General features: G+C 44.0%; 1 protein-coding gene across 1 annotated transcript; it reads right to left on the bottom strand.

The window, feature by feature from the left end:
• Nucleotides 1–540: 540 nt before the first annotated feature.
• On the bottom strand, nt 541–16,115 carry CIDEA (cell death inducing DFFA like effector a). The gene is made up of 5 exons (XM_054191973.1): nt 16,004–16,115; nt 10,869–11,013; nt 10,536–10,679; nt 8,145–8,326; nt 541–4,921 (listed from the first exon to the last, which is right to left on the bottom strand). Exons 1-5 carry the CDS (start codon nt 16,039–16,041, stop codon nt 4,789–4,791), a joined length of 642 nt encoding a protein of 213 aa, XP_054047948.1. The 5' UTR covers nt 16,042–16,115; the 3' UTR covers nt 541–4,788.
• Between the last annotated feature and the right edge of the window lie 9,152 nt (nt 16,116–25,267).

Below are 25,267 nucleotides of genomic sequence, written 5' to 3'. Positions count from 1 at the left end.
AAGTGGAGTACAGGATGTACTCATCAGATAGAGGTGTGCTAGACTGATCACGCTTGCATGCTATTCGTCATGAAGTTAATCCTGAGCTGGACAAATCTAGTATTTCACTAAACTAAACTCATATGTCCCTGCAGTCAAACGTGTACTGTTGTATCTGTAGTTAAGTGACTGCAGGGAGTTTTGGTGAGGCATTAAAAAAAAAAAAAAAAAAAAAAAGAAAGAGTCCTTGATCCTTAGAGTATTGAGTGAAAAACAGATTGCCAAAGCTTTCTGTCTCCTGCAGTCTGTAGTTTGCAGTCTTTTGCAGCTTTGGTAAAAGCTAGAGGAAGGCATTCCTTTTGTATGAAAGGAAACAGTTTGCACGGTTTCTCTGAGGCCAGAAAGTGAGTCAGCAGTAAAGAGTTAAGAGCCGTGTAATAGAATCCAGTTACTTCACTGCTGCAGTCCAGCATTTGGAAACTGTCTGTGCCAGACCATGGGTCCATTAACATTCATGATTATTTCAGGAATAAGTTATTCTGGAAATTAATAGAGACGACATCCAAAGCCACCATTTGATTTTATTTACTCATGGACAGTGTTCCTTAAAATTGGCACCACGCATCAGAAAATATTGCCATCACTGACACCATTCTCACCCATCTCAATTTTCATAGCAAGTTGAACTACTAAACTTGAAAACTGTGTGGTAAAATACTATCTTTTCCCTTAGCAAAATAGCGATCTTCATGTTTATAAATATCTTAACTGCATATATGACAAGGTAAGGTAGAGAAAGCAGTGATAAACTCTAAACCCCAAAGGGATACTTACTAACACATAACTGAAGTGGTATGTTAATCACATTAATACCTTCAGCAAAACTCGAGACATCAAGTCAAAGATATACTTTGGTTTTAAACTTTGTTTGTTTTTAATAAAAAGAAGCTTGTGCCTTTAGTTCAAGTGCTATCTCAAGAAGAAGCATGCTGAAATGATTTAGAGTTATAACTCTAGTCAGTTACAAGTGATCTTATGTAGTGATCTTCACAGTTAATATTCAGAATTACCAACACTTCCTAAATTGTGAACGCCTACCTCTCTACTCACAGTAGTGAAAAAAACCTCCAGCTCAAAGTCCTGTTTTTCTTTCTTTACCCTTCCCTTTTCTGTAGGGAAGAGATTCAGGATGTTTCCTACAGCATACTCCAAACAGTCTAAGGAATTTAGACCCTGCTTTTTCCTCTCCCCCTGGACAGAAGAGCTCATAATCCTGTTTCTTCTGAAAGAATAGGAAGGTGCAAAAAAGCAACAACTTCATGGGTTTATGAAAGGAAGGAAATGAAGTAATGATAAATTACACACACAAAAAAGCTACCAGATTTCTTCATTCTAGTCATGAAGAGAGCAACTTTGTTTTGCCTGCAGAACACGAACAGTGCCTGAGTCAACAAGATCGAGTACTTCAGTGAAAATTCCTTTTTTGGTAACTAGAGAGTATGACTTCGTGCATTGTTAGTAAGTGATGCAAAGCAACAGGCAAAAAGGGCCAGTGCAAGCAAGGAGGCAGTAAACATCTTTCACACCTTCAACATGTCACTGCTACCTGCCTTGACTGCAACAGTAACAAGTGCAGATTCAGATTATAAGTGATTTTATGGCAAGAAAAATTAAAGCTAAAAATGTCAAGTAGGAAAAAAAAGCTAGCCTATTCTCTATATACCTGCAGTTAGGAGCCCATGCTTTGAGTTTTTTCTGTCTCTTGCTAGACACTGTACACCACTCGTATATAATTTTCTGAAAGGTAGGTAATGCTGAAGTTGCTCTTTGCTGTGTACCACATTCAGCTAAAGTAAAAGCTATGCCTCCTAAGCAGTCTGTAAAAAAAAAAAAAAAATTCAAACTGGTTCCAACTTAGAGAATGACAAACTCCTCCAGTTTGACCCAAAGCCAAAGCTTTATCTCTGCAAAGAAGTTGGTACAGAGCAAATATCATGCCCCAAATACTAAGCCTGTGGCAAAACCCAGATTAAGAAGTAATGGAACAGACACTTACAACTTCCAAGACACTTCTCCCATTTTGTGAAAATATCAGAGCTGAGTTACTTTGTTCAGCTGTTTGCATTTTGAATTAGAGGGACATACTCTGAGATGCAGACTTTGCAGCTCACATGATCGTCAGCAGCTCAAGTTTTAAGTGTTAAGCTGTCAAAGAAGCAGCTGCTTAAAAACATTGCGAATTCATACCAAGTCAGCATTTTAGATCACGTTAGGTTCTCAGATGGTGCCACTGGAAACTATGGAGCGTTAGTTCTGTAACAATTGCCTCTGGCTATAGAAGGCTGGCATTTGAGATCTGCACAGTTCAGACTTGCAAAAGCTTTTGTATTACAGATGTTGAAGAGGCAAGTCACACAAAGCAACATGGAGCTATGCAAGTTGGTTGGGTTTGGGTTTGTTTGTTGTTTTTTTTGATGTTGGTGCTCCCAGCATTAGCAACATAAATATTCTTAGGAGCATTACATAGAGTTTGCTTTCAAGAGGTGTGCTTGTTTTAAATAGAATAAATTGTCCTTAAAAGCTGAAAGAATTAATGACAAAGTCCTTGCACTGTATCAGTTAAATGCTATTCCTTGATAGGGAGAGAAAGACTTTGGCCAACAGTTATCATGGCAAGAATCACTTCGGGCAGGGCAGGGTGATGGTGAAAACAATACAGATGAAGTATAAAGCTTCCATTTTAACATAACCTCTTTCTCATTAATCACAGAATAGTTTCTTCTGAAGGAAACCTGACCATGCTGCAAGTTACAGGTGTTCTTCCCTGGGAGAAATTAGGAAAGAGCCAGTCCTCCCCTTGCCCAGAGCTGTGTGCCCTTCCCCCCTCCAGCAAACACTCAGGAGTAGATGAGAAACAATAGAAATCAGGAAAAAACCAAGGTTTTTCTTAGCTGTCTACTTATTTGTAATACCTTTACTGAAGAGACAGGCAGAGACCTAGTAAACTTGTGTCCAGCAGTCCCTTTAAACTTTAACCTTGGATTTAGGCTGCTTTTCATCACAACAGTCATTTGAAAGATCACTGGCTAAGTCATATCCATAAAGGGAAGGCAAAAACAAGCAAATGAAGGTGAAATTTGCAGATAAAAGCAGGAGCAATATTCCCACATATTAGTGACATTTGAAGCAAACAGACCCAGTCGACAAGTCAGAATGGATCCCCACCAACCATGATGCTTGGTCTTTTCAGGCCACCTGCGCCTCTTTTAGTGGATTAGGTTTTCCTCCAACTCATCAGTGCAGTTGATGCACATAGTTAATGGATTCCTGTCTCAGCAGAGGCATCGCAAGCACTGTGAGGGGAAAACATTGGTCCTTTTCCCTTTTGCTTATACTGCTCTCTTTCCCTGCCCCACTTGGTCACTCTGTCACCGGAGCTTCTCTTCCTAGGTGGCACCTGCCATCAGGTCAGATATTACCAGTATCTGCTGTCTCCTTAACAGCTTTCAGATTTAAGTAAGAATATAACAACTTACTGAAATTCTTCATAAGCAAGCATGTGAAAACGGCAAGAGCCCCACCTATGGACAACTGGAGTTGGGCCTTTTTCCCTTCAGCAATGGGAGTTGGTATTTTGACACAAGATGCCTAACACTGCTCATTTTGCAGTTTTCTACCCTGTTGAGGAAAAGCTTGCTGGGAGCTAGTCATACTAGCAGTTCACTAAACTGTAGAAAACATTCCAGGCAATTCTACCTAAGGATTAAAAACTTGGTCCTTTAATACAGCTTGTCTTGAGACACTACGAAGCCACAAATACCCTGTTTAGACCATATATGTTATACAAGACCAGATAGTGACCCTGCTGCTGAACACAGGGGCATCAAAATCCAGCATCTCTTACAGATCCATGCTACACTTATCTCAAGTATTGTTTGGGATGTACTATCATCTTGCAACTGAACAGTAAAAGCTACAGAAGAGATGGTTTAACCCCTGAAGGAAGCTTCAGCAGGTGGCTTGTAAGCCATATTCATGGAACTATGGCAAATTATTCAATACTTCAGGCAGAACTGGGCATCAGACCCATTAAATAAATATATCAGTTTCTTCAACTGGTATGAGCTATACTAACTTGAACTTTCTGTATATTTGAAGAACAATATGAAGAGTTAAAATGAAATGTTTTTACTTGTTTTAAGGGAAATAAGGCCAAATTTTAAGGTTCTGCTTAGTAGTTGCACTTTCTCCAATTAGACTTCATGAGAGTGGTCAGTCACTGAACCAGGATTCAGTTGCATTATGTACTTCCATTGGTAGCAGAAATAAAGAAGCACATTTCACGCTTTTGTATATCAATGCCAGTTGGACACTAATACCAGCACTGGTAAGGATTAAAACCCAAAAAACCCCACAGCTCCCCCACCTTACAGCTCAGTCTGTTCAGAAGGCAAGTCGACAGCCATAAAAAACCCAACCAAATTATGTTTTGATCAGTGCAAGAAATACCCCACTGGTTACACAGCATGCAGGTTTCCAAGTATACTTGTTATCCATTTTGAGTTGTTGGGGCAAAAACCTGCCCCCCATCCTTTTGCCAAATTCTCAGACATGAGGCACCCATCCTTTTGCTGCATTAAGAGCCTGTGAACACCGAACGCTTGTTTTATGACTAAGGCCTACAAGCATTCCCAAATGGGAAAAACGTTAGTTCACATCAGTGGACATCCCCCTACTATAACATCATTACAATCAAAATTGGGCAAGAGAATGTCTTTAAGCAAATGGATCCGATATCAGAAGTGTTCACTACTCCTGCCTTGATCTTGTACACGTGCCATCTTCATCATATTCACCCATCAACTGCAACATGTATGTTCCAGTATAGAGAAGAAACTGTCCAGTTATTTGTGCCATGTGGGACATTAGCTGAAGCAACTTCCTAGAAGAAAAGTCATTTGTTAAAAAAAAAAAATTCACCAACAGGGTAACATTGCCCAATCCCCCCAGAACCTTTAGGATGAGTTAGGTAGACATATTTAAAAACTCTCCTATGCCTCCTCGCTTCTGAGAGGCTGGTTATTTCTGTACCCTCTTTAGAGCAAATACTTCTGTGGCCATTGACTGACAGAAAACTATTGGCATGTTGGCAGAACCAGAAAACACAATGAACGAAGCAGGCTGTCATCCTTTTAAGACATTTACAGGCCTTTCTGCAAAGCCATCACTCAAACTACCAAAGCACCACTGAAGATATAACTTCGCCTTGGAGCCCAGCAGCATTCCTGCAGCATGAATCCACCTCACATCTCACCTTTAGGCCATCCACTAACACAACACTGTGTGTATCTCCCAGCAACAGATCAAACTGGATTAGATCTGAAGCTGAGCAATCACATTACAGTGGATGCCCAACAGCAAAACAAGTGAAGCCAGGCAAATTAACACTGTCCAAGCTGCAAGCCTTAAGAATTCTCAGTTCACAACTACTCTATTTTTTAAAGTTCTAATAAACATCAGTATTCCAATATATAATACTGTGTGAGAATCAGTACGGATCTATAAACTAAGATCAGGCAAGCAGAGGTCTACAACATAGACTGGGGGTCACCACAGGATCACAGGGGGAATAGAGATCATCATATTTGAATGGTCATTTATTCAACTTAGTTATGCCACCATCTTCCTTCCATTCTCCAAGAAACAACTGGGACATGAGTGCTGAGAGCTACATTCAAGTTTCATCCCCCAGAAGTTAAGTAGGCTCTCACAAGTACGAAGCTGAGGCATTGGGGAAGTGGTACGCAAGAACTGGAACCATTCCAAAACTGTGAAAGGGATCAGTTTCTAAAGATGCAGAAACCAGACCAGCCTTCCTCTTCTGCAAAAAGAGAGAAGATTTTCTGAATTCCTGCCTGAGAAAACATGCAGCTGTGAACCTGCTGCTGCTGCTATTCACTTCTCCTTTGAACTCTAGCAGAGGAGGCAAAGCCTTCTTCCTACAAATTCAGTTGTTTCCACTGTGATGAAAGAAAATTTGCAGTCAAAACCCAATGCTTCAAAAGAGTAGAATACCCTGTACTTAGAGACTGAGAAGCCTTTAAAAAAAGGCCCCAAACCTGTACCTTTATTCATGCTTCCCACACATATTCCATTTCAGTAAGTCCTTCCCTCCACCAGATAGTACAGGCCAAGGAGCTTTACAGTTGTAAAGAAAGCTGCACCTGATACTGAGCTTTTGAGCAGCTGCAGTGTGTCACTTGCACACAAGAGCAGTTGTCACTTAAGCCATGGAGGAAGTTATTTGTTGAACTGCACATTTGATCCTTCAGTTGGACACTACAGGGAGAAACTGCGAGGGGAAGCGCACTAATCAGATCTGGCAGGCTTTGAGCCCCTCCCAACAATGAACAACTGCAGCATTTTAAAGTCCTTTCCCTTCACACTCCACAGGTGGGCTTGAGGAGAGGGCATCAGTTTGCTAATGAGTTCCAAATTGCTGAGGGACTACACCAAGAACCTAACTTTGTCTTCAATTTCAATAGCAAGTGGAGATGGGCCACCTCACTGTTGTGTGCAGAAGTACCCAAGGTAATCTCTGTCACCCTTGTTCTTTGCTAGCAAGCCATTTTCCCACCCTGACACTTCCTTTACAGCTCAGCTGTGTAACATAACAGTGCTTGCAGAAGAACTCCACAGCTACTTCAGCTGTTCGCCAATACCATTTCTTTCTCACCAGCTGCCCTGTGTTGGCAGGGAGGCAGAACTGTCACTTCAAATTCTCCTTAACAGTGCAAGTTCCAGTGCTGATACTCATCTCCGCAGCAGATAGCCAGAAATCAGAGTTTGTTCTGGCTCAAGAGACTTGACAAACAAAGGAACTGGAGGAGTGCAGCTGTTCAAGGGTAAGCCTTTTCTTTCAAGAAACCCTAATGAAGCCAGTGCTACAGGTGGGCATAGCATATAGCTGGGTAACTGCTGCAGCATGACCAGAGAGATGGGTCTCATCTACAGTCACACCAGCTGCAGCCTGAAATATTAAGCAAGGGACCACGTAAGTAGAGTGGGAGAAGTCAGTCAGACAGAAAGAGAGGGAACAATGTTAGCATTACAATGCTTAATACCTGCACCATGAGAGGAAGGACTATTTGAACACTTCAAACTAAAGACTACATGTTGCTCAGGGGAAGTGAAAACCTCACTTACAGGCATATACATTTGTCTGTTCTGTACAGAGACAAGTCCTGGTCCTCCAGTAATAAAACGCAGCAACACTACACTGCTGCAGTCTAAACCAGAATTTGAAAGGTCGCGTACAGAAATTCAGGGCTGCAGGTTAAACAGCTGTCAAAGTATGGCATCTCAGTGACAGAAACTGAATTCAGAAGTTTTCTCCAACCAGGGCAGGACACAGCTGGTTTTCACAAGGCACAGACTTTCAACACGCTGTTGAAAGCAGTGGACAGGACAGGTATTATTTTGCCCCTGCATAAGAGAGCATTTCCCAACAGCCAGTTCTAACAAACTCACAACCCACCACAGACTGGTCCTGCAGGAGACAGTGGCCCTGGTTAGGCTCCGTTAGTTTGCTTAGACACCAGTTTGGCTTAAACAGTGATATCACACAATCTTACTACAGATTGACAAATTCACATGAAGACTGTAATGAGTGTCACATCTCTTCCATTTTCCTTTGCCTCCACATAGCTCAGGCAGTGAATTTGTCAGCCAGGTACTGCAAAGTGTGAGCAAGCTTTAAGATCTCTGCCATTAGCTCTCAAATTCCTCTCTCATTTCATCCCCCTAAAGCCCCGCCTTCAAAGAGTCAGATGCTTCTTCCTCAGCCTTCTGCACTCTTCAAACAAGTCAAAGGAACCTGGAGAAATTATCTCAGGAAAACAAAGAGATTGGACCCACACCCTTGCAGTAAATACAAGCTGATAAGATTTTGCCTTGGGGGAAGTTTAAGATTCCACCATAAAAAGCTATACTAAGTTTTTTACGAGTCAGCTATCCACTTACAAAGGAAGAGTCGGCATATTGGCCAGTATATAAGAATGAATAAAAACATTAAGTTTATAAACACATCTGCTTCACAGAACCAATAAGCAAAGACAGATATTACATTAAGGCATACATCCCATCAGTAGTGGAAATATACTTACCGCAATACGCTTTTTGCTCCCATGCATTTGATGTCATATGAGACCGAGTAGATCTCATAGAAGGTCGCCTTGATGTTTAAGCAGCCAATAAAATCCTTAGGGTTCAGCTTGTACAGATCAAATGTGATGTTAGCTACTCCCATTTTCTTCTTTTGCCTCAAAGCAGCGACTCCATTTCTTGTCTAATTTAAAAAAAGGGAGAGAGAGAGAGTTTGTACCTTGAGCCAGGAAACTACAGCAAGACAATCACTAATAGTGCAGCTTAAAAGACAACGACTTATTCCAGTCTTTGGGCTAGTTCTCGATCAATTCTAAACTAGAATCACAAGCATTAGCACAGAGAAAAGCAAGTCTGTAGCTTACGTAATTTTGCTCAAGTCCTGCGCAGGCTCAGGTCTGAAGCTATTCCAGACAGACACAGAAATTCTAGAGTGACCTAGCGCCTCCTGAATATTTCTTTCCTGTAATACAGCTGCTTCTTCAGAGTATACTGAAGCTACAGGTAATGCCACTGGACAGTATTCCTACCATTTAATTATTCTGGTATATCCCAGGTGCTAGCTGAGGCAGCACACTTAGTCCACACTGAAACAGGCCACCAAATAACCAGGATGACAATAGGTCCTTCTGTTTAGGAAGGAACACAATGCTGATGAGCACTCTTTAGACATAGCTGCAAAGACTACATTTGTGAAAAGTCAGGTCCTCACTTCAAATTCTGGCTCATAATGCCTCTTCTTCTTCCTACTAGAAAAGTAACATGGGGAGGGAACTACCACTGATTAGGCCTAGGGTTTATTACCAAGCTTAAGATAAAAAGCAGAGAAGGAGCGTGGAAAGTCATCTTCCACCTTGAATCCAGCCTCCTTTACTGGAAGCAGCCCTTGCCTGCTTCAGTGCTGACAGTGCTGCTTTCAGGATTGCTCACTTCAAGAAAAAACATAAATAGCAAAGACCCATATTTACAGAGACATCTAGTGGATACACGGGATACTCTGCTGAGCACATTCTGCTCAAGGTTAATGACTCGGCAGCTGCCAACCTGTTTTTTGCATGCTAAATGAAGCAATAAAGTTGTGTAAGACTGGACCTTTTTTTGTACTTGTCACCCCAGCACTCAGACGGAGCCATGATAAGTCAGACCAAGCTAAACACTGTAGTGTATCATTAGCCAGCATTTTTATGCCTGTTTTACTTCGATAGCCTCCAAGCTCCGGCAATAGGGCCCCCTATCAACAACAGTTTTGGACAGATGCTATGCTTGACAGCCTATCCCCCATTAGCACCCAGGGTATATGGAAAAAGCTTGATAGAGCTTGTGCTACACAAGCAGATGATGATGATTTTTGAAGATGATTTGTGAAGCTGCGGCAGTCCTTCTGCTGTCATTCAGCACAGCCTGAAGAGGGGCAGCATTCAGATTTCTGCTGCTGCCATGCCAGGCAGGACATGGGGCAGAGAACGGGAAGGAGCAAGGTGGAGTCACACCCTGGCTCCACCTTCTTTTCTGCTCTTGGAGCTCATGGCCCAGGTGCAGCAGGTTGACAAGCTAGTGAGGTATCTTGGGGAAAAAACATACAAACTACCCATGTTGCAAGAGAAGACTGAGAAAAGGGGGCCACACGGTTGAGCCATCCGTGGACAAACAGAAAAATGCCAGGCCTGCCTACAGCTCCTGAGCTAGCTCTGTGCCTGGCAGAGGACGTTTTGATGCTAGCTTTCTATCAACAACCATTTCATGGAAAGACAATTAGGAGTTTGGCTATCTCATTAACATACAGATGACTATTCCTCCACAAAACCACAAATTGGGACACTGAGCTGATATGATCAGGATGCTAAAGCTAGCCGATCTTGGTAGTTCTTAAAATACCTTAAAGCATGTAGGCTAACATTAGGTTTTGATGACAACTCTTAGCTGTTTGCAAGATCAAACACAAGTATTTTTCTAGCCTTCACAAGGCAAAACTTGTTTTATATTGCTTAATTTGGGCATTCCCCCCCCCCCCAAAGCTAATCTTTAAAGACATTGTATTTTTAACTTCATGCAGTCAAAGTCCTAATTTTCTTTATGTTACAAAGGCTCAAGAACAAAGTTATTTCTGAGTCTCTCCAAAAGTAGGGCATTTCCCCTATCATTCTTTCCAGTTGTCATGTTTCATTATGTTTCGTTTCAATTCTGGCAGATCTTTGCCAACAGTTCTATGTCCAAGCAAGGGACAGAAAAGTGAACTGGATTTGTCATCCAGGAAGGCTCAATGAGGAGTTGATACCTTGCCTTCTTTAGGGGAAGTTTTCATCGTCTTCTCCCCTCTCCCCAACAATTTTAGCAGCCACAGACAATCTTCCATCCTCTTCTATTCAAGTGATAGAGAGGTACTCAACACTTACTTGTGTCCATTTCTGTCCTTTTTCTAGAACCATGAAGTGTGTATTATCATCCAGGGACTGGAAGAACTCTTCTGTGTCCACAACCGTGCCATCTTCCTCCAAAACCAGAATAACTATCCCAGATATAAGGAAAGCATCTAAAGTCTGCAAAAAAACCCGAGTTGATTTTAGCATTCAAAAGAGGGCTCATCATTTCACATTAAGACTTGCTTATCTGCCATATTCTCCTGAACTTCCCCAATAATGATTTTAAGAACACGAGCCTGTGAGTTGCCTTTCTGGGATACTGTACTGCACTATAAGCCTCAACCAGAGTGTGAAAGTTTGCTATACCTTGCTGATGAGCTCTTGCAGACTGCTTGCAACAATTCCTTTTCGGCTGCTTCGGGAGGCATTTGACACACGGAAAGGTCGCCCTGCAGGCATGAGAGGAGGGAACAGGGTCTGTTTTGTCACCGCTCCCACGGATACCAAAGATCTAAGACAGACAAAAATTCAGCATAGTTATAAAAGTAGTGCTGTGAGAAGAGGGCTGTTGAGCTCAGTGATGTAAGAACATTATATGAGTAATTCACAGGTCAAGTTAGACTTGCAGAGCTTGCTTTCAAAACGAAATACTACGTAGCCCTACGGACAAGTTGTCTGAGCTTTCTCTTGCCAGTGACATTTGAAAACGCTTCTAAAATTAAAAATATTTCAAGCAGATGTGGGCCACCTCTAGCTCAGCTGATGTCAAGGTCACGATTACAGTGAGGCCAACAGGTTTTAACACTGAATTGGAAAGGCAGCAGCTCTTACTGCATTCAGCCATATAAATCATTCCTTTTGCCTGCAAGATAAACAATCAGACTATACATAAAACTACTTTCAGCTACTCAGTTGAGATGAGTTCACTTTAGGAAGACGGAACATATCTATATTCAGAACACCTAGCATCAGAATGCCAGTGGAGCTTTTCAATATAGTTATGCTTGATTTCCAAAGAACCAAGCAATTTATCTTGTAAATAATACCTACAGTCTATAAAACTTCATCTAGCTTTGAAAATGAGAAAGTATAACTTGTTTGTGCCCTAATGTATAAAGCATCATCAAATGACATGACAATTAAGATGAAAGTACATAAGCGGATAGTGTTGGAGCAGGCTGCCAGAGAGGCTAGAAGAATTCCTACAGCTTTAGAAGGAGGTTTTAAATTTAACTGGGCAATCACATGTTTCAATAGTGACTGTTTATGTTCCCTTAGAAAAAATGAGCATGTACAACTTGTAACTTCCTGCTCCCACACCAAGGTACAGAGCTGCTCCCATCTACATCTAGTGACAGCCTTTTGCTGCCACATTACATTGGTTAATTCAATAGCCAGCCAGTTTGCCAAAAATCACCTTCTGCATGACACCTGGAAAGGACTGATCTTTAATACATCTTTTACAGGGAGACAGCATTTTGCCTCCCAAATTTTTGGACTTTACCCCCTAGATACCTTTTACTCCTTAATACTGAATTGCACAGGGGTGGGAAAGGGATGCATCCCCCTTTTGTTCTCCCACATAGGTGTAAAAGGTCAGTGACGGTGAGGTGGCTCGAGAGCTGGCTGTGTGACAGAACTCAGAGGGTTGTGATCAGCGGCATAGAGTCTAGTTGGAGGCCTGTAACCAGTGGTGTCCCCAGGGGTCAATACTCGGTCCAATTTTGTTCAGTACATTCATTAATGACTTGGATGATGGGACAGAGTGTATCCACAGCAAGTTCGCTGATGATACCAAGCTGGGAGGGGTGGCTGACACTCCGGAGGGCCGTGCTGCCATCCAGCGTGACCTGGACAGGCTGGAGAGCCGGGCAGAGAAGAACCTAATGAGGTTCAACAAAAGCAAGTGCAAGGTCCTCCTCCTGGGGAGGAAGAATGCTAAGCACCAGTATAGGTTAGGGGTGGACCTGCTGGGAAGTAGTTCTGAGGAAAAGGATCTGGGGGTCCTGGTAGACAGTAAATTATCCATGAGCCAACAATGTGCCCTTGTTGCCAAAAAGGCCAATGGCATCCTGGGCTGCATAGGGAAGAGTGTGGCCAGTAGGTGGAAGGAGGTGATTCTCCCCCTCTACTCTGCACTGGTGAGGCCACAACTGGAATACTGCGTCCAGTTTTGGGCTCCCCAGTTCAAGAGGGACAGGGAACTACTGGAGCGGGTCCAGCGCAGGGCAACTAAGATGATTGAGGGACTGGAGCATCTCCCTTATGAGGAAAGGCTGAGAGAGCTGGGACTCTTTAGCCTGGAGAAGAGAAGGCTGAGGGGAGACCTTATTATGGCATACAAGTATCTAAAGGGTGGGTTGAAGGAGGATGGTGCCAGACTCTTTTCAGTGGTTCCCAGTGACAGGACGAGGGGCAACGGGCACAAGCTAGAACATAGGAAGTTCCGTTCAAATACATGGAAAAACTTCTTTACAGTGAGGGTGACAGAGCACTGGAACAGGCTGCCCAGGGAGGTTGTGGAGTCCCCTTCTCTGGAGATTTTCAAGACTGGCCTGGATGCAGCCCTGAGGGATGTGCTCTAGGCAATCCTGCTTTAGCAGGGGAGTTGGACTAGATGATCTCTAGAGGTCCCTTCCAACTCTGAAGTTTCTGTGATTTACGGAGGAAAATTTTATTCCCAGACGGGAAAGGAGTGAACTGTCAGTTTCTTTCTGCAGCCAAAGAGCGAATATAGGAACTCCTAGAAAAATGATGAAATGGAGAAAGTTATTCAGCTAATAATGTCCCAGTCACTCACATCTTTTTGTGCAAGTCCACAATGACTAGGGATAATAACTATCTTTTAAAAACCTCTTATCTGGTTTTCAAGCATACTTTCGGGATGCAAAGTCATTTCTGTGGCTGGTCAGACAGAGTTTCAGCAATCACTTGTATCTCCTCCTCTCATTCTGAGCTGCCGTTCTAACAGGGCTTTGGGCTATTGTCTTTCCTCTGTACACCAGAAAATTTCTCTTCCTCAAAAACTCAGTGGTACTATTGGAGCTTTTATTTTTTAAAAGAAGGGGGACATTCAGCAGTGTTATTTTAACTCAAGCAAATACCTTCTTGGTAGTGCTGTCTAAACACTAGGTCCCTGGCTTTCAACAGCCTGCATGCATACACACTACTGGTAGAAACCTCTCTCATTTTAACAAAGGCAGTGAGGATGAGCAATGAGTACAGTTCTGAGGAGGCGGGCACTGCTCCAAATTAGAGTACTAATAAGCATTTTCCTCTTGGAAAAGGTGTCAAGACCAGGGAGGAAGACAAGGTGACAGAACAGCACTGACAAAGGCACTGAAGCTCCACAGAAGGGACATGTACTAGGACAGGGTGTGTTTATTAATCTCTCCACTGACTAAGTCAATAGTTCCCCAATCACCCCACCGGTCCGTGGGCAGCTCCCGTTCTGAATCACTGAGTCTCTCCCTCAGATATGAAGCTTGCTCATCTACCTCAGGGCTGGTGACTCCACTTCATGGGGCACCATGATGTTAGAAAGTGCAATGCTCAGGATTCAAGAGACAATGCTTTCAGAGCTACTTACATCCCGTTCGCTCTCACACATTTGAAAACTAGCAGGTAGCAGAGTTACTTGAGTGCTATATATGACAGTACTGCCAAGATTTTATTTTTTTTTCCTGAGAGGACAGAAAACACTGGTCCTGTTGAACAGTTTTCTTTCCCATTACTTCAGCCAAGTGGTCATTCACAAAAGACAAAGTATAAGGAAAAACGCCAAAACATAAATCCTGGTACAGAAGGAAGAATATTAGGGGCACAGCTCATGGGCAGGACCTGAGCTAACAGGGTTCACCTCAGGCATTAGCACAGCTAACCATACAAGCCATATTTTGCAGCTCTGAGCAGAAGTTCCTTCAGGATTCAAGATCCATCACCTCACACTGCTGCCTAGTTCTATCGAATGTAAAACTCCAATAAAAACCACCTAAACAGATTAATAAACCAGGACTTTCAGTAGCTCTATCAGACAGTCACTTAACAGGAGTCCAAGTCTTAGGGAGTTATTTAACATTGATAAGATTTCACCTACATTTCAATAAAACCAGTCAACATCACCTTTAAACTAAGTTTGCTTATGAAGCGGTGAGCCTGGGCTCCAGTGCAGGCTGAGGTTTTGGTTAATAAGAAGCACTAGGAAACAAAACCCAGTGCAATTAAAAAGACAGACAAAAAGAGTGTGAAACCTTCCATTTCTGGGCCTATTGCCTAAAGCTTGGTTCTCCTTTGTTTCCCCCCCACAAAGGCCACAGACTCAAACAGGCCAGCCTAGCTTCAGGGCTCCGAGAAAGATCCCTTTTGCTGCAGCTGTCCCAGAAACCAGACAAACTGATTCCCAATGATGGGAATTCCCCTGCTAGACTGGAGTTACCGAAAATAATTTCCTATTAAAAGCTGATCAAGCTAAGTCAGGAAACAAGCAGTGGAGAGGAAAGGAACGTACTAAGATGCAGACAGCTTTATTAGAAAGTTGAGTGACACATTAGACACAGACAACTCCACTATTATTCTTCAAAGTTTGAAGGATCAAATCCTAGCTCTTCCCTAAAGGGGAGAGGGATCCTATGTCAGTGGAAAACAAAAATATAATTGAAAGAGCACGTATCTTCAAACTCTAGCATCTCATCCAGTTTTTGTGTAACTACAACCTGCTAGAGAGAGACTCCCAGAGACCGCCCCAAGCATTCAGCGTAGTGTCAAGGCTGGTGGGACAGATTAATTAATTATTTTTTTTTTTTGGCGGGGAAAATCTGGGGATTAAAAGCCTGCCTTGAGCCCTGTACACATATTTCACTCTTTATCTTTGTTTGCAATATGCCTTGTATGTTTGTCTAAGAATGTGGTGCAACGGTCTTCAGCCTCACTCAGAAAAGTCAACGTTGCACAACACGAGCGGCTTCAGAATATGGCACGGTGTGGTTTTTAGGTGAGAGTTCACAGGCAAACGACAACGACAGTGACGGCAAAGCAAAAAAAAAAAAAAAAAAGAAAGAAAAATCAGAAGTTAGCCAGGGTTCGACCAGCTTGGAGACTCGGTTTCCCTCCTAAAACTCAAGTGAATTGTAGAGCTATTGGAACCGCAGCTAGAACTCGAGGCAGGCGAGTGCCGCACGGAGCCAGCTACGCCTTTACGGATGCGGCGAGCACACCCGGCGTGCCCACGGGGGCCAGGAGCCGCGGCCGCGCCGCCACCGAGTCCAAGCGGCTCCTCGGTAACACCCAGGCTCCGCGCCCGACGCACAACCCGGCAGCTCGGCTACCGCCGAGGCGCGGCGGGCACATCCCGGCCGGGGGCTGCAACCTCCCCCGGCTCCAACCTGCGCGTCCCTCGGGAGAACTTCACCGGCGGCTGGAAAGGCTGCGAGGGCACGACTGCTTGCTTCTCCCCATCAGATTTAACATCCTTCCCCCCTCCCCGCCGCAAGCCCCCCACTCACCGCACCACCGAGCCCACGCACTCCCGCGCCGCCTCCATGGCCGGTCCGGCCGGGGGAGAGGGGGCCAGCGCCGGCCGCGGCCCTTATGTGGCGGGGGCGGGCGGGCCGTGCTCCTCCCCGCCGCGGGGAGGGACGGGACGGCCCCTCCGCCCCGGCCTTCCCGCGGTCCTTCCCCCGCCGCGGCCCCGGGAGCCGAGCTGGGGAAGGAGGGGGGGATGATCTGCCCAGGCGCGTACCCCCCCGAGCGGCGTGTCACGGCGGCGCTGAGCCCCAGCCAGGTTTAAAGTTTACGCGCAGCACAAAATAATAGCAGTAATAGCAGGGGAGAGATACCGCGCCGTGGAAGGAATCTTTCTTCAGGTGCCTTTTGCCGTATGCTTTACCCGGGAAAGGAGGGAGAAGGGATTTTGTTTAGCTTGTGCCCGAGTTACATACTACATATCAGCTGGTTACAGCTAATATAGCAACACTGGAAGCCAATCTCATTTGAAGCCTCTCGGCATTAGGGCAAATCAACAGATTAAGCATCTCAGCTTCTGATTTTAGAGCCTGTGAATAAGCTTACATCTTGGATTAATATATACAGTAGCCTCAGTGGAGGTATTTCGCACTATTCCTACAGGCAGGGGAGCAACAACTAATGTTTACTGAGCAGGTACAAAAGTAGGTTTTCCTTTTTATGTATGCCTATGGCCACAAATACCATATTTTCTTGGCTCTGAAACCAGGTTCTGTTTCTCAGGGCTGTCAAATTGCTATCATGTGGGGAAAACAGAACCAGGAGCCTCAGAACTAGGCAACGCCTGGCCTATGGCCAGCACCTGCACCAGGAAACCCTCTCACTGCTGATCAGGGAAAGACTCCAGAGGCCTTTGCCACCACCTGTCAGGCTACCCCCAGGTTCAGGAATAGGTTGCCCAGATTGTTTTTCCTGTCCCAGCCTGTTTAGTGCAGGAAAAGCCATTCACAATATTTCTTTACTCTCCAGGCTTCTCTAACAAGCAGGCTGACACCTGCTAGATGTCTTCAGTCCTCAGCTTTGGGGCCCTTATCAGCTTATAAAAAACAAACAACCAACCTTTTAGTCCGGGGTAAATAATTTCCTTGGGCAGCACCTCCTTCCCAGCCTGGTGGGGTAAATAACCCCTTTCCTCAGAGCAAAGCCTAACCCACCAAACTTCTTACTGGGAACCTGAGCCCAGACTTTTTATCTCTTCCTCCTCCTGCTACTTAGGGCTTGCAGGTGTGTGGGGATGCTTCTCATATGTTAACCCCTTCTTTTCCTTTCATTTAGTTTTGTTACAGTTCTGTGATTTGTCCCTGACAATATGTCACGGAGAGTGGGAAATAGGGAACAGTAAATAGTTCTCTGAGCACTGGACTCCAAACAGCCTGTTTTCCCCAGGATTTGTACCTTGTGGTTGGTTGTGGGCCGCAGATGAAGTTATTTCCCACCTGGAGTACTGTGTCCAGCTCTGGAGCCCTCAGCACAGGAAGGACATGAACCTGTTGGAACAGGTCCAGAGGAGGGCCATGGAGATGATGAGAGGGCTGGAGCACCTCTGCTGTGAAGACAGGCTGAGAGAGTTGGGGCTGTTCAGCCTGGAGAAGGGAGACCTTCTAGCAGCCTTCCAGTACCTAAAGGGGGCCTACAGGAAAGAAGGGGAGCGACTCTTTATCAGGGAGTGTAGTGATAGGACAAGGGGTAATGGTTTCAAACTGAAGGAGGGTAGATTTAGAGTAGATATCAGGAAGAAATTCTTTACTGTGAGGGTGGTGAGGCACTGGAACAGGTTGCCCAGGGAAGCTGTGGATGCCCCATCCCTGGAAGTGTTCAAGGGCAGGTTGGATGGGGCTTTGAGCAACCTGGTCTAGTGGGAGGTGTCCCTGCCCGTGGCCGGGGGGGTTGGAACTAGGTGATCTTTAAGGTCCCTTCAAACCCAAACCATTCTGTGATTGTATTTATGCAAAGCGGCGCATTTGTAAGGAATTCTTACCAAGTGTTTTTCTACTGTCAAAACACTTGTGTATATACCGCAGCTTTTCCTGCTGTGGAGGGAGAAAACAGGGGAGAAGGAGAAGATGTTTTGTCTGACCATCTGTCCCATCCTACCTCTGCCTGTGGAAGAGAGAGTGCCCCTTAGAAACCATATGGAAATTGCAGCAACTTCAAGGATTTTTCCAAACAGGCTGGAGCACAATTGTCTGGAGGAGCTGGAAATCTTGGTCTTGCAGAAGCTTAGCTTTCCTCTGGTCACATGCCTCTTCCTGGAGGTCTCTGCAGAGACATCCAACCAGTGCAGCCACTGCCGAGCAGCCCCCGAGGTGACATACCCGGTGCAAGGGCTGCCACGGCTCGGAGGCAGGGACAGCATGTTTTGCAAGGACATGCTCCTCCAGTGGCATTTGTGCTTCAACTTGCGTGGCAGTTGTCACAACAAATACAAACGCAGCTCTTGATTTAAGAGTAACAGGAAAAACATGTCCTTTTGAAGTCCGTCCTGATCTGTAAGGAGAGGAAGGTATTACCTGCAGTTTCACAAGCTGCGCTAATACTCCCTTTTTTTCTGAGGAAGCAGCAGTAAAGCCATCAGGTGGGTAAAATCACTGACCTAGGAGCTGGGCGCCTCAGCAAAGAAGTGTCTCTGAAGACCAGCAAGACAGCATACAGAGTTGAGATGTGTGCAGAAACTACTGAGGAAGGGTATAAAACAGTAGCATGAGCCAAATCTGGCAGGCCAAGACAAAAAGTGAGATCTCATTACAAAAGGATGTGACAAGATAACAGTAAGTGTAGGGACACTATCAGTAAGAGGCAGAATTATCCAGCTCTTTTACAGGGAGTGGAAACAAACAGTAGGTTGAGGTGAGGAGGCCAGGATACTTAGCAACGTTTTGCTTCAGTTGTCACTGAAAGCATTAATCACGCAGGGGACAAAGTACGGGGCTGATGTTGAAGGGAGTGAACACTGGAGGTGGAGTTAAATGAGCAACTGTGTTAATCCCTCTTACTAAATTACTGTCTTACTGTCCCTTTGCTGAGGTGCAGTGACTGACTCCTATACGTGTCACTCGTCCACTGCAGTTCGAGTTAAACAAGTTTGCTGAAGTCACTCCTCACAGGGGTCACAGTGCTATGAAAAAAAGTTTGCACGTGGCATGTTTAACAGGGAGGAGAAGGAACTTGGGGTAGTTTTGCATGCAACTTCACACTGGTGAGCGTGCAGTATCAGCCCAGTTTTTCCTTACCAGCCATCAAGAAAAAGGTTGACAAATTGGAACAAACCCAGAGAAAAGTGGGAATGATCAGAGATACAGAAAATGTGGAGTAGGGGCTTTGTAGTTTGGGGAAATAGGAAGATTGGGTGGAGATGTGAATCACGGGCTTCAATGATTTTAGAGAACTCCATGAAGAGGAATGAAATAGAGTTTTCTTTACGCCTACAGGGGCTTAACCTGCAGGAAAGGAGAAGTAAGTCGTCCATTCGGAAACATTTCAACTCCAAGGGGACTGTTAGGTGCTGGGATCAGTTGCCTACTGAAGATGTGAAGTCAATTAGACACACACATTGCTTGGGCCAGTGTTCAAATGGTACAAAGGACAAATGAGGACACCAAGGATCAATTTGGACATTCCTTCTATTTCTTAAAGCTCCGGCAAATTACATGAGTGAGATTAATGCAGAATAAAGTGTTTCTGTACCGTGCCTCCCTTGGCCTGAGAGGGGAGTGCAAGAAGTGATCAGCTGTACTTACAGCAGCATTAGCAACAAAGGTAACAGATTACAAAGGTTGGCTTCGATTTGCAAAAGCTGACCTTCTGTTCAGCCTCTCTGCCCTTTCCTGTTTCCAGCTAAGTCTGATCCTGATTTCTGCTAGAACCACTCTTGTGACCACTCCTAAGAAAATTTAATTATTTCTTACCCCTTCCATAGAGACACAACTTTCTATTCTTCACTGCGTCCTCAAAATAATGGTATTTGTTTCTAAACTGCTTTTACTATTCAGCAGATTTCTATCTCCACTGCCTCCGGTTCTGCTTTATTTCTGCCAGGCTGTTCATGTTAAAGGTTTGGTTCTTCGCTCTTAATATTTGTGTTAACCACTACTGCACCATCACTGAAAGTGTTTAAGGGCAAATTAGACAAGCATTCGGCACAGAAGGCTTAGGTACAGCTGATTATTTTGAGATAAGACCGTGGAGTGAAAGATCTCATGGGGTTGCTTTTTATAATTTTCTGTCTTTTTCACAATCTTTGTTAATGAAATTGGATTTCATAATGCCTAACAGCTTTGGAGCTTTGCAGGAGCCACCCAGTGTTTTTATTAGCTGTACAGGAGGGGATGAGGCTCCTCCTAAAGGCGATCTTGCTGCTCTGCAAGGCTGTGCAGACGAAGCTGGAAACATTTTTTGGTACTAATTAAAATCCTCTGTAATTGGCTGGAAATGGTTCTGTGGCCGGCAATGATTCTGATGTTGAAAGCCCTGTTTGAACAAAAGACTAACCCTTCGCCACAGTGAACCATCTGGCCCAGAAAAATGTTTTATATTATGAGATTTCATGGGTGAGTATTTTGTTTTATTTTGTTCTTTTTGGTAACAATAGGATCAAGACAGTGTTGATGGATGGGTTATATGTGGTATACATGGGAAAAAATACCCTGCCAAGAGTATTTCAGTGGTGTGAAATTCTTTGAACACAAATTTAAATTTAGATGCTTTATAGTTAGACAGGATATTAAAATCAGAAAGTCCGGCTTTGCCTTCATTAATCCCTTTTGCAATGCTGTACGTGTGAACGAATTGCAGCTATTTGTGGGCAGCATTTAGCTGAAAGCTGACTTACTGAGAGCTACATTGTGACAGCAGTAATGAAAAGCAGAAACGTTGCCCGTGAGATTCATTATTGAAGATAATGCACAGGAAAATTGTTATTTGTTTATTCTGATCATGCCAAGGATAATCTGAAATATTTTATTTCACACTTCAAAAGTTGCAACTTCAAAAACATATGAGCTTCAAATTAAACTGTCGCTGTTATTTTTGTTTGTTACGGTTTATTATTGTTTAGTGATACTCCCTACAGGAAGAAAAGAAAATATTATTCAGAAAGAAATAAGACTTTTTATTTTAAAAGCATTTAAATTTTATTTTATGAGGTTTTTCTCCACAAAATGAGAGGCTATCAAGTGTGGAATTGTCCCATAGCTGCACAGTGATGTTATGATTTTTATAGCAGATCTTGAAGAGCTTCAGACCCCAGGCAACACTCCAGAACTACTGACCCCTAGACTGAACTGTGAGCTCACGCTTCTTTGTAGCTGCATTAATTAATTTAAAAAGTAGATTTAAAAAAATCTTATTGGACAAGGAGTATCTCTCGTTTATGTCTTGTATGACATGTTTTGAAGTTCAATTAAAAATAATGATGATTGTATTTTGGTTGTGTCCAAAACATAAAGACTAAGGCAATAATGGTCAGCTTAATGGGTGACCTTCCTGATGGTCCCACTGCATTTGAATCAATGTGTTTCAACCTGTGATATGTTGACCTCTGAGCTTGATCAGTCATCTTTAGGGGATGCACAAACAGGAACTAGATTCATAGATGCTACACGGTAATCTGTGTGAAATTTCCAAAAGCAACTCCACTGGGAAATTTTTATGGACCATGGATTGAAGCAGACTGAGAAAAATGTTGCTATGACTTACTGCTTTTAGATTCTGCTTGGGTGCTTTCACTCTCTGGATAAAAGGGCTCTTGGTAAGCTGCAGGAGCTCTCAAAGTCAAGTGACTGTCAGACCTCGTTTGGAGTCCACGCCTGACTTAGGAGCTAAACACCTTCTGACCAGATCTGGCTTGCCTCCGTACCCATCCCTGCAAAATATCCACAGTCAGTCTTCAGACTCTAACAGGTCTTTTTTTTTACACTGTGACTATTTTCATATGTGTGTAGCTGTTTTATAATCCCGTAGGAATAGGTGTAGTTGTTAGTCATTAGTTGGAACACTGGAACAGGCTGCCCAGAGAGGTGATGGAGTCTCCGTTTCTGGAGACATTCAAAACCCACCTGGACGCCTTCCTAGGTGGACACCAACCTGCTCTAGGTGACCCTGCTCTGGCAGGGGGGTTGGACTAGGTGATCTCCAGAGGTCCCTTCCAACCCCGGCCATTCTGTGATCCTGTGATTCTGTCTGTGGTACACCCCAACACGCAGTGGTTTCCCTCAGGTCTGCCTTTAGGTGAGTCAGGCTGCAGAAGGAGGGGAATGGGATTATGCCTTGAGGTCTCTAGTTCCCAGATCTGAACGACTGAGCCTCACCATTCACCTTTCTCTTTCCACCACCACTCAACTGCAGCTTCCTGCCCCTGGCCACCTGGGCTCCAAAGTCCTTGTCCTCTCCCACCTCACAACCTCAGGTTTCTGTTTGTTTCTCCACCACCGTCCCCAGCCCATGTAGCTGTCTCCTGGCCCATTCGCCCCTCAGCTTTGGCTTTGCTGGTTTTGACTCTGACCATTGGGTAATATGCCTGACAAACCCAATTAGTGTGGGTCACGACTCTTCAGATCACAAAGTGACTATACTCTTTCACTTATGGGGAGGCTAGAGCAGGTGAGCGCTGATAATAAGCCTGGGTGTTTCTTGAGAAATCATGCTGTTTTAACACTTTGCTCCAAACGGCCATGTTTTCCCGGTGGTCTACCATCCAAGTAGCACCTGGATGCTTAGTTTCTGAAATTAAGCCAGTGGAACATGTTGAGGATGATACAGGGCTGCCAGCCTTATCTCATGGTCACACTTGAGCCATTCTCTTTTGGACAGACACTAGTGGCATATTACTACCACCTGATAAGAGAGCTCTTAAACACACCCAGAGCTGGAATATCCACGGTCATATTCTCACATGTTCCCGTGATGAGTGACTAAGAATGACTGTAATGCCTTATTGCAGAGTAGCTTTGGATCCAAAGAGCAGATGTGGGTCTAAATGTCAGTCATTCTGCTGGCTTCCACAAGGTTCAAACAACATGGTTATGCAACAGAGATCATGAGCTTCTTCCATGTGAGTCACCAAGGTTAAATACTTTTATCATTGTTTTGTTACCTTTGGACATGCACGTCTCTTCTGAAGTGCCACTGAACTCCTCTGAAGTTGTACCAAATCTTCATTTTGTCTGTAAAGTGTAGTATGCTGAGAAAATTATAACTACTGCTTGGGTATTTCTGCAAATCTGAAATTAGGAAGTGATTTCTTTGGAGTCAGAGTCAGTAAAATCTTCTGGATTCTTTGGGAAGGTACCCCAAAACATTCTGTGGGCCTCAGTTGTATGTGTGCCCATTTTTTGTGTGACTAAACCCAAAGTAATTCCCTGGAGTCTGAAGACCTATTTATTACTGATCACCTTAGGCTGATCATGAATTGTGATGGTCTGAGGAAAACACATTCACTTAGAAGGTGACTATTTCACCGAAGGCGAAGGATAGTGCTCTCTGATGGAGAAAACACTTGATCAGCTGGTAGGGGGAATAATGTAAATTTGCGGTTGAAGTAGCGATCTCTGGAGGAAATTGAAAGAAGAGCCGTAACTTTTCTGGGTGGTATCACTGCCTGGTGAAGAGTTGCTAGAGAAGTTATTTTTCCAGTTATTTCACTAGGTTAGGAGCCCGTTAAACAATTACGTATTTGGAGTGAGAGCAAATGACTTGAAGTGCTTTTGTGTAGATATGTGTCCCACTGGCTCTGAGTCACTGGACTCCTAGTGTTGCGTATATGCTGCTCCTTCCCATAGAAATAGACTTCACTCCCCTTAAACAAGCGGTCAACTGTGTCCCCACCTGCCCTCTGCAACGCAGACCAAATACTGATTTGTCAGCTTGTTGCTAAGCTTCTGTACTCTTGCTTATAGGTGGTTACTCTAAAAAGAGGATTTGTCCTCCTGTTAGAACAGATCCAATAATCTGGTCATCCATAGCTTTTCTCATCTCCGTAGAGTTATTCTTTTTTCTTCCCCAGGTAGACATATACACATATAACACTGCATGTGACGGCATTAGATTCCTATAATCCGCTCCATGCCCATATAGTTGGAGAGAGTTGAGCAATCACATGAAATATTACCAGTCTTTTATTAAAAGAGACTTAAAATCCTTTCTAGATGGATCCCCAAACCCAGATAATGTTATTGGTCCCTCTGAATACAACAGAAATCTTATAGCAGCTCTTTGAGGCTGAAGAAATATGTCTATTTTTATAACCTGCATGACATATATACATATGTATGTAAAATCTGTAGCCTCTTAATTTCCTGGTGGTTTGTTGTAATTTTGCAAGGAAATCTCCCACATGGTCAATGGGGGTAGTTCTTGTGGAAGGTGAGAAATGCAAACGGGTTGTTCTTGCGATAATTAATTCTCTATTCATCTGATGGATTTTCTGTTCAGGCCCAGCTGAGAGGGTTAGCAAAACAAAGACAGATGGCAGCAGATTATTTCAAACACTTCTTTGTTAGTGGGTAATCAGCACAGATTTCCATCCCCTGCCCCTTCATTTAGGGCTCAGTCAAAGCCCATTAGGTACATGGAAAGACCCCTATTGATTTTGATGGGCACTCAGCAAGGCCTCTGCCTCAAGGACTTTCTCAGCTAACTTTGGCCTACTCATCATTTTTCAATGTTTTGGAGTTGGTTTTTTGTTTGTTTGTTTTTTAAAGAAAGAAGCAAGCAATGCTGATGTAGTCACTCTTGGGGACTACTGGGGGAGAGAACAAGCTGTACTTTTATATGCACAATATACTGCCATAAGCATATCCAAAGTAAAAGGTCAGCCTGTCTTAACTCTGTGGGTTTTGTGCCAATTAAGTTCAATTTTTAGGGAAAGCGTAGGGGTGAGGGATCCGGCTGAAATGTGTGCTCTGGCTGCCTTACTGAGCTGCATCCCCTGGAAGAGGTTGATGAGGAAGCTGGATTTGGGCTGGGAGCTCAGGTCTGCTCAGAGTGGATTCTCAAAGGCTCTTGGCTTTAGGTGCCTTGTGAAGGCTTGGGCCGTCCCTGCTGAGATCTACCAGATGCTGCCTACTTGCATCCACTCTGAGGCACGCTTTCTTGGCTCAATCTGTCATTTTGGTCTAAACCTTGCTGCTGTTCGTGGGACAACCTTCTTGAGATGGGTTGTATTTCACGTTATTTCCACAAATCTAACTGACGAACCTTACCCTGTTTCCACATATTAACTATATTCACATCTGATTGCCTTTTCTGCA

Source organism: Rissa tridactyla, chromosome 2 (assembly GCF_028500815.1).
Source record: "Rissa tridactyla isolate bRisTri1 chromosome 2, bRisTri1.patW.cur.20221130, whole genome shotgun sequence".
In the NCBI taxonomy this organism is placed as follows: domain Eukaryota; kingdom Metazoa; phylum Chordata; class Aves; order Charadriiformes; family Laridae; genus Rissa; species Rissa tridactyla.
Note: the sequence above shows the minus strand (reverse complement) of the source record. Positions and strands in the feature narration are given on the sequence as shown.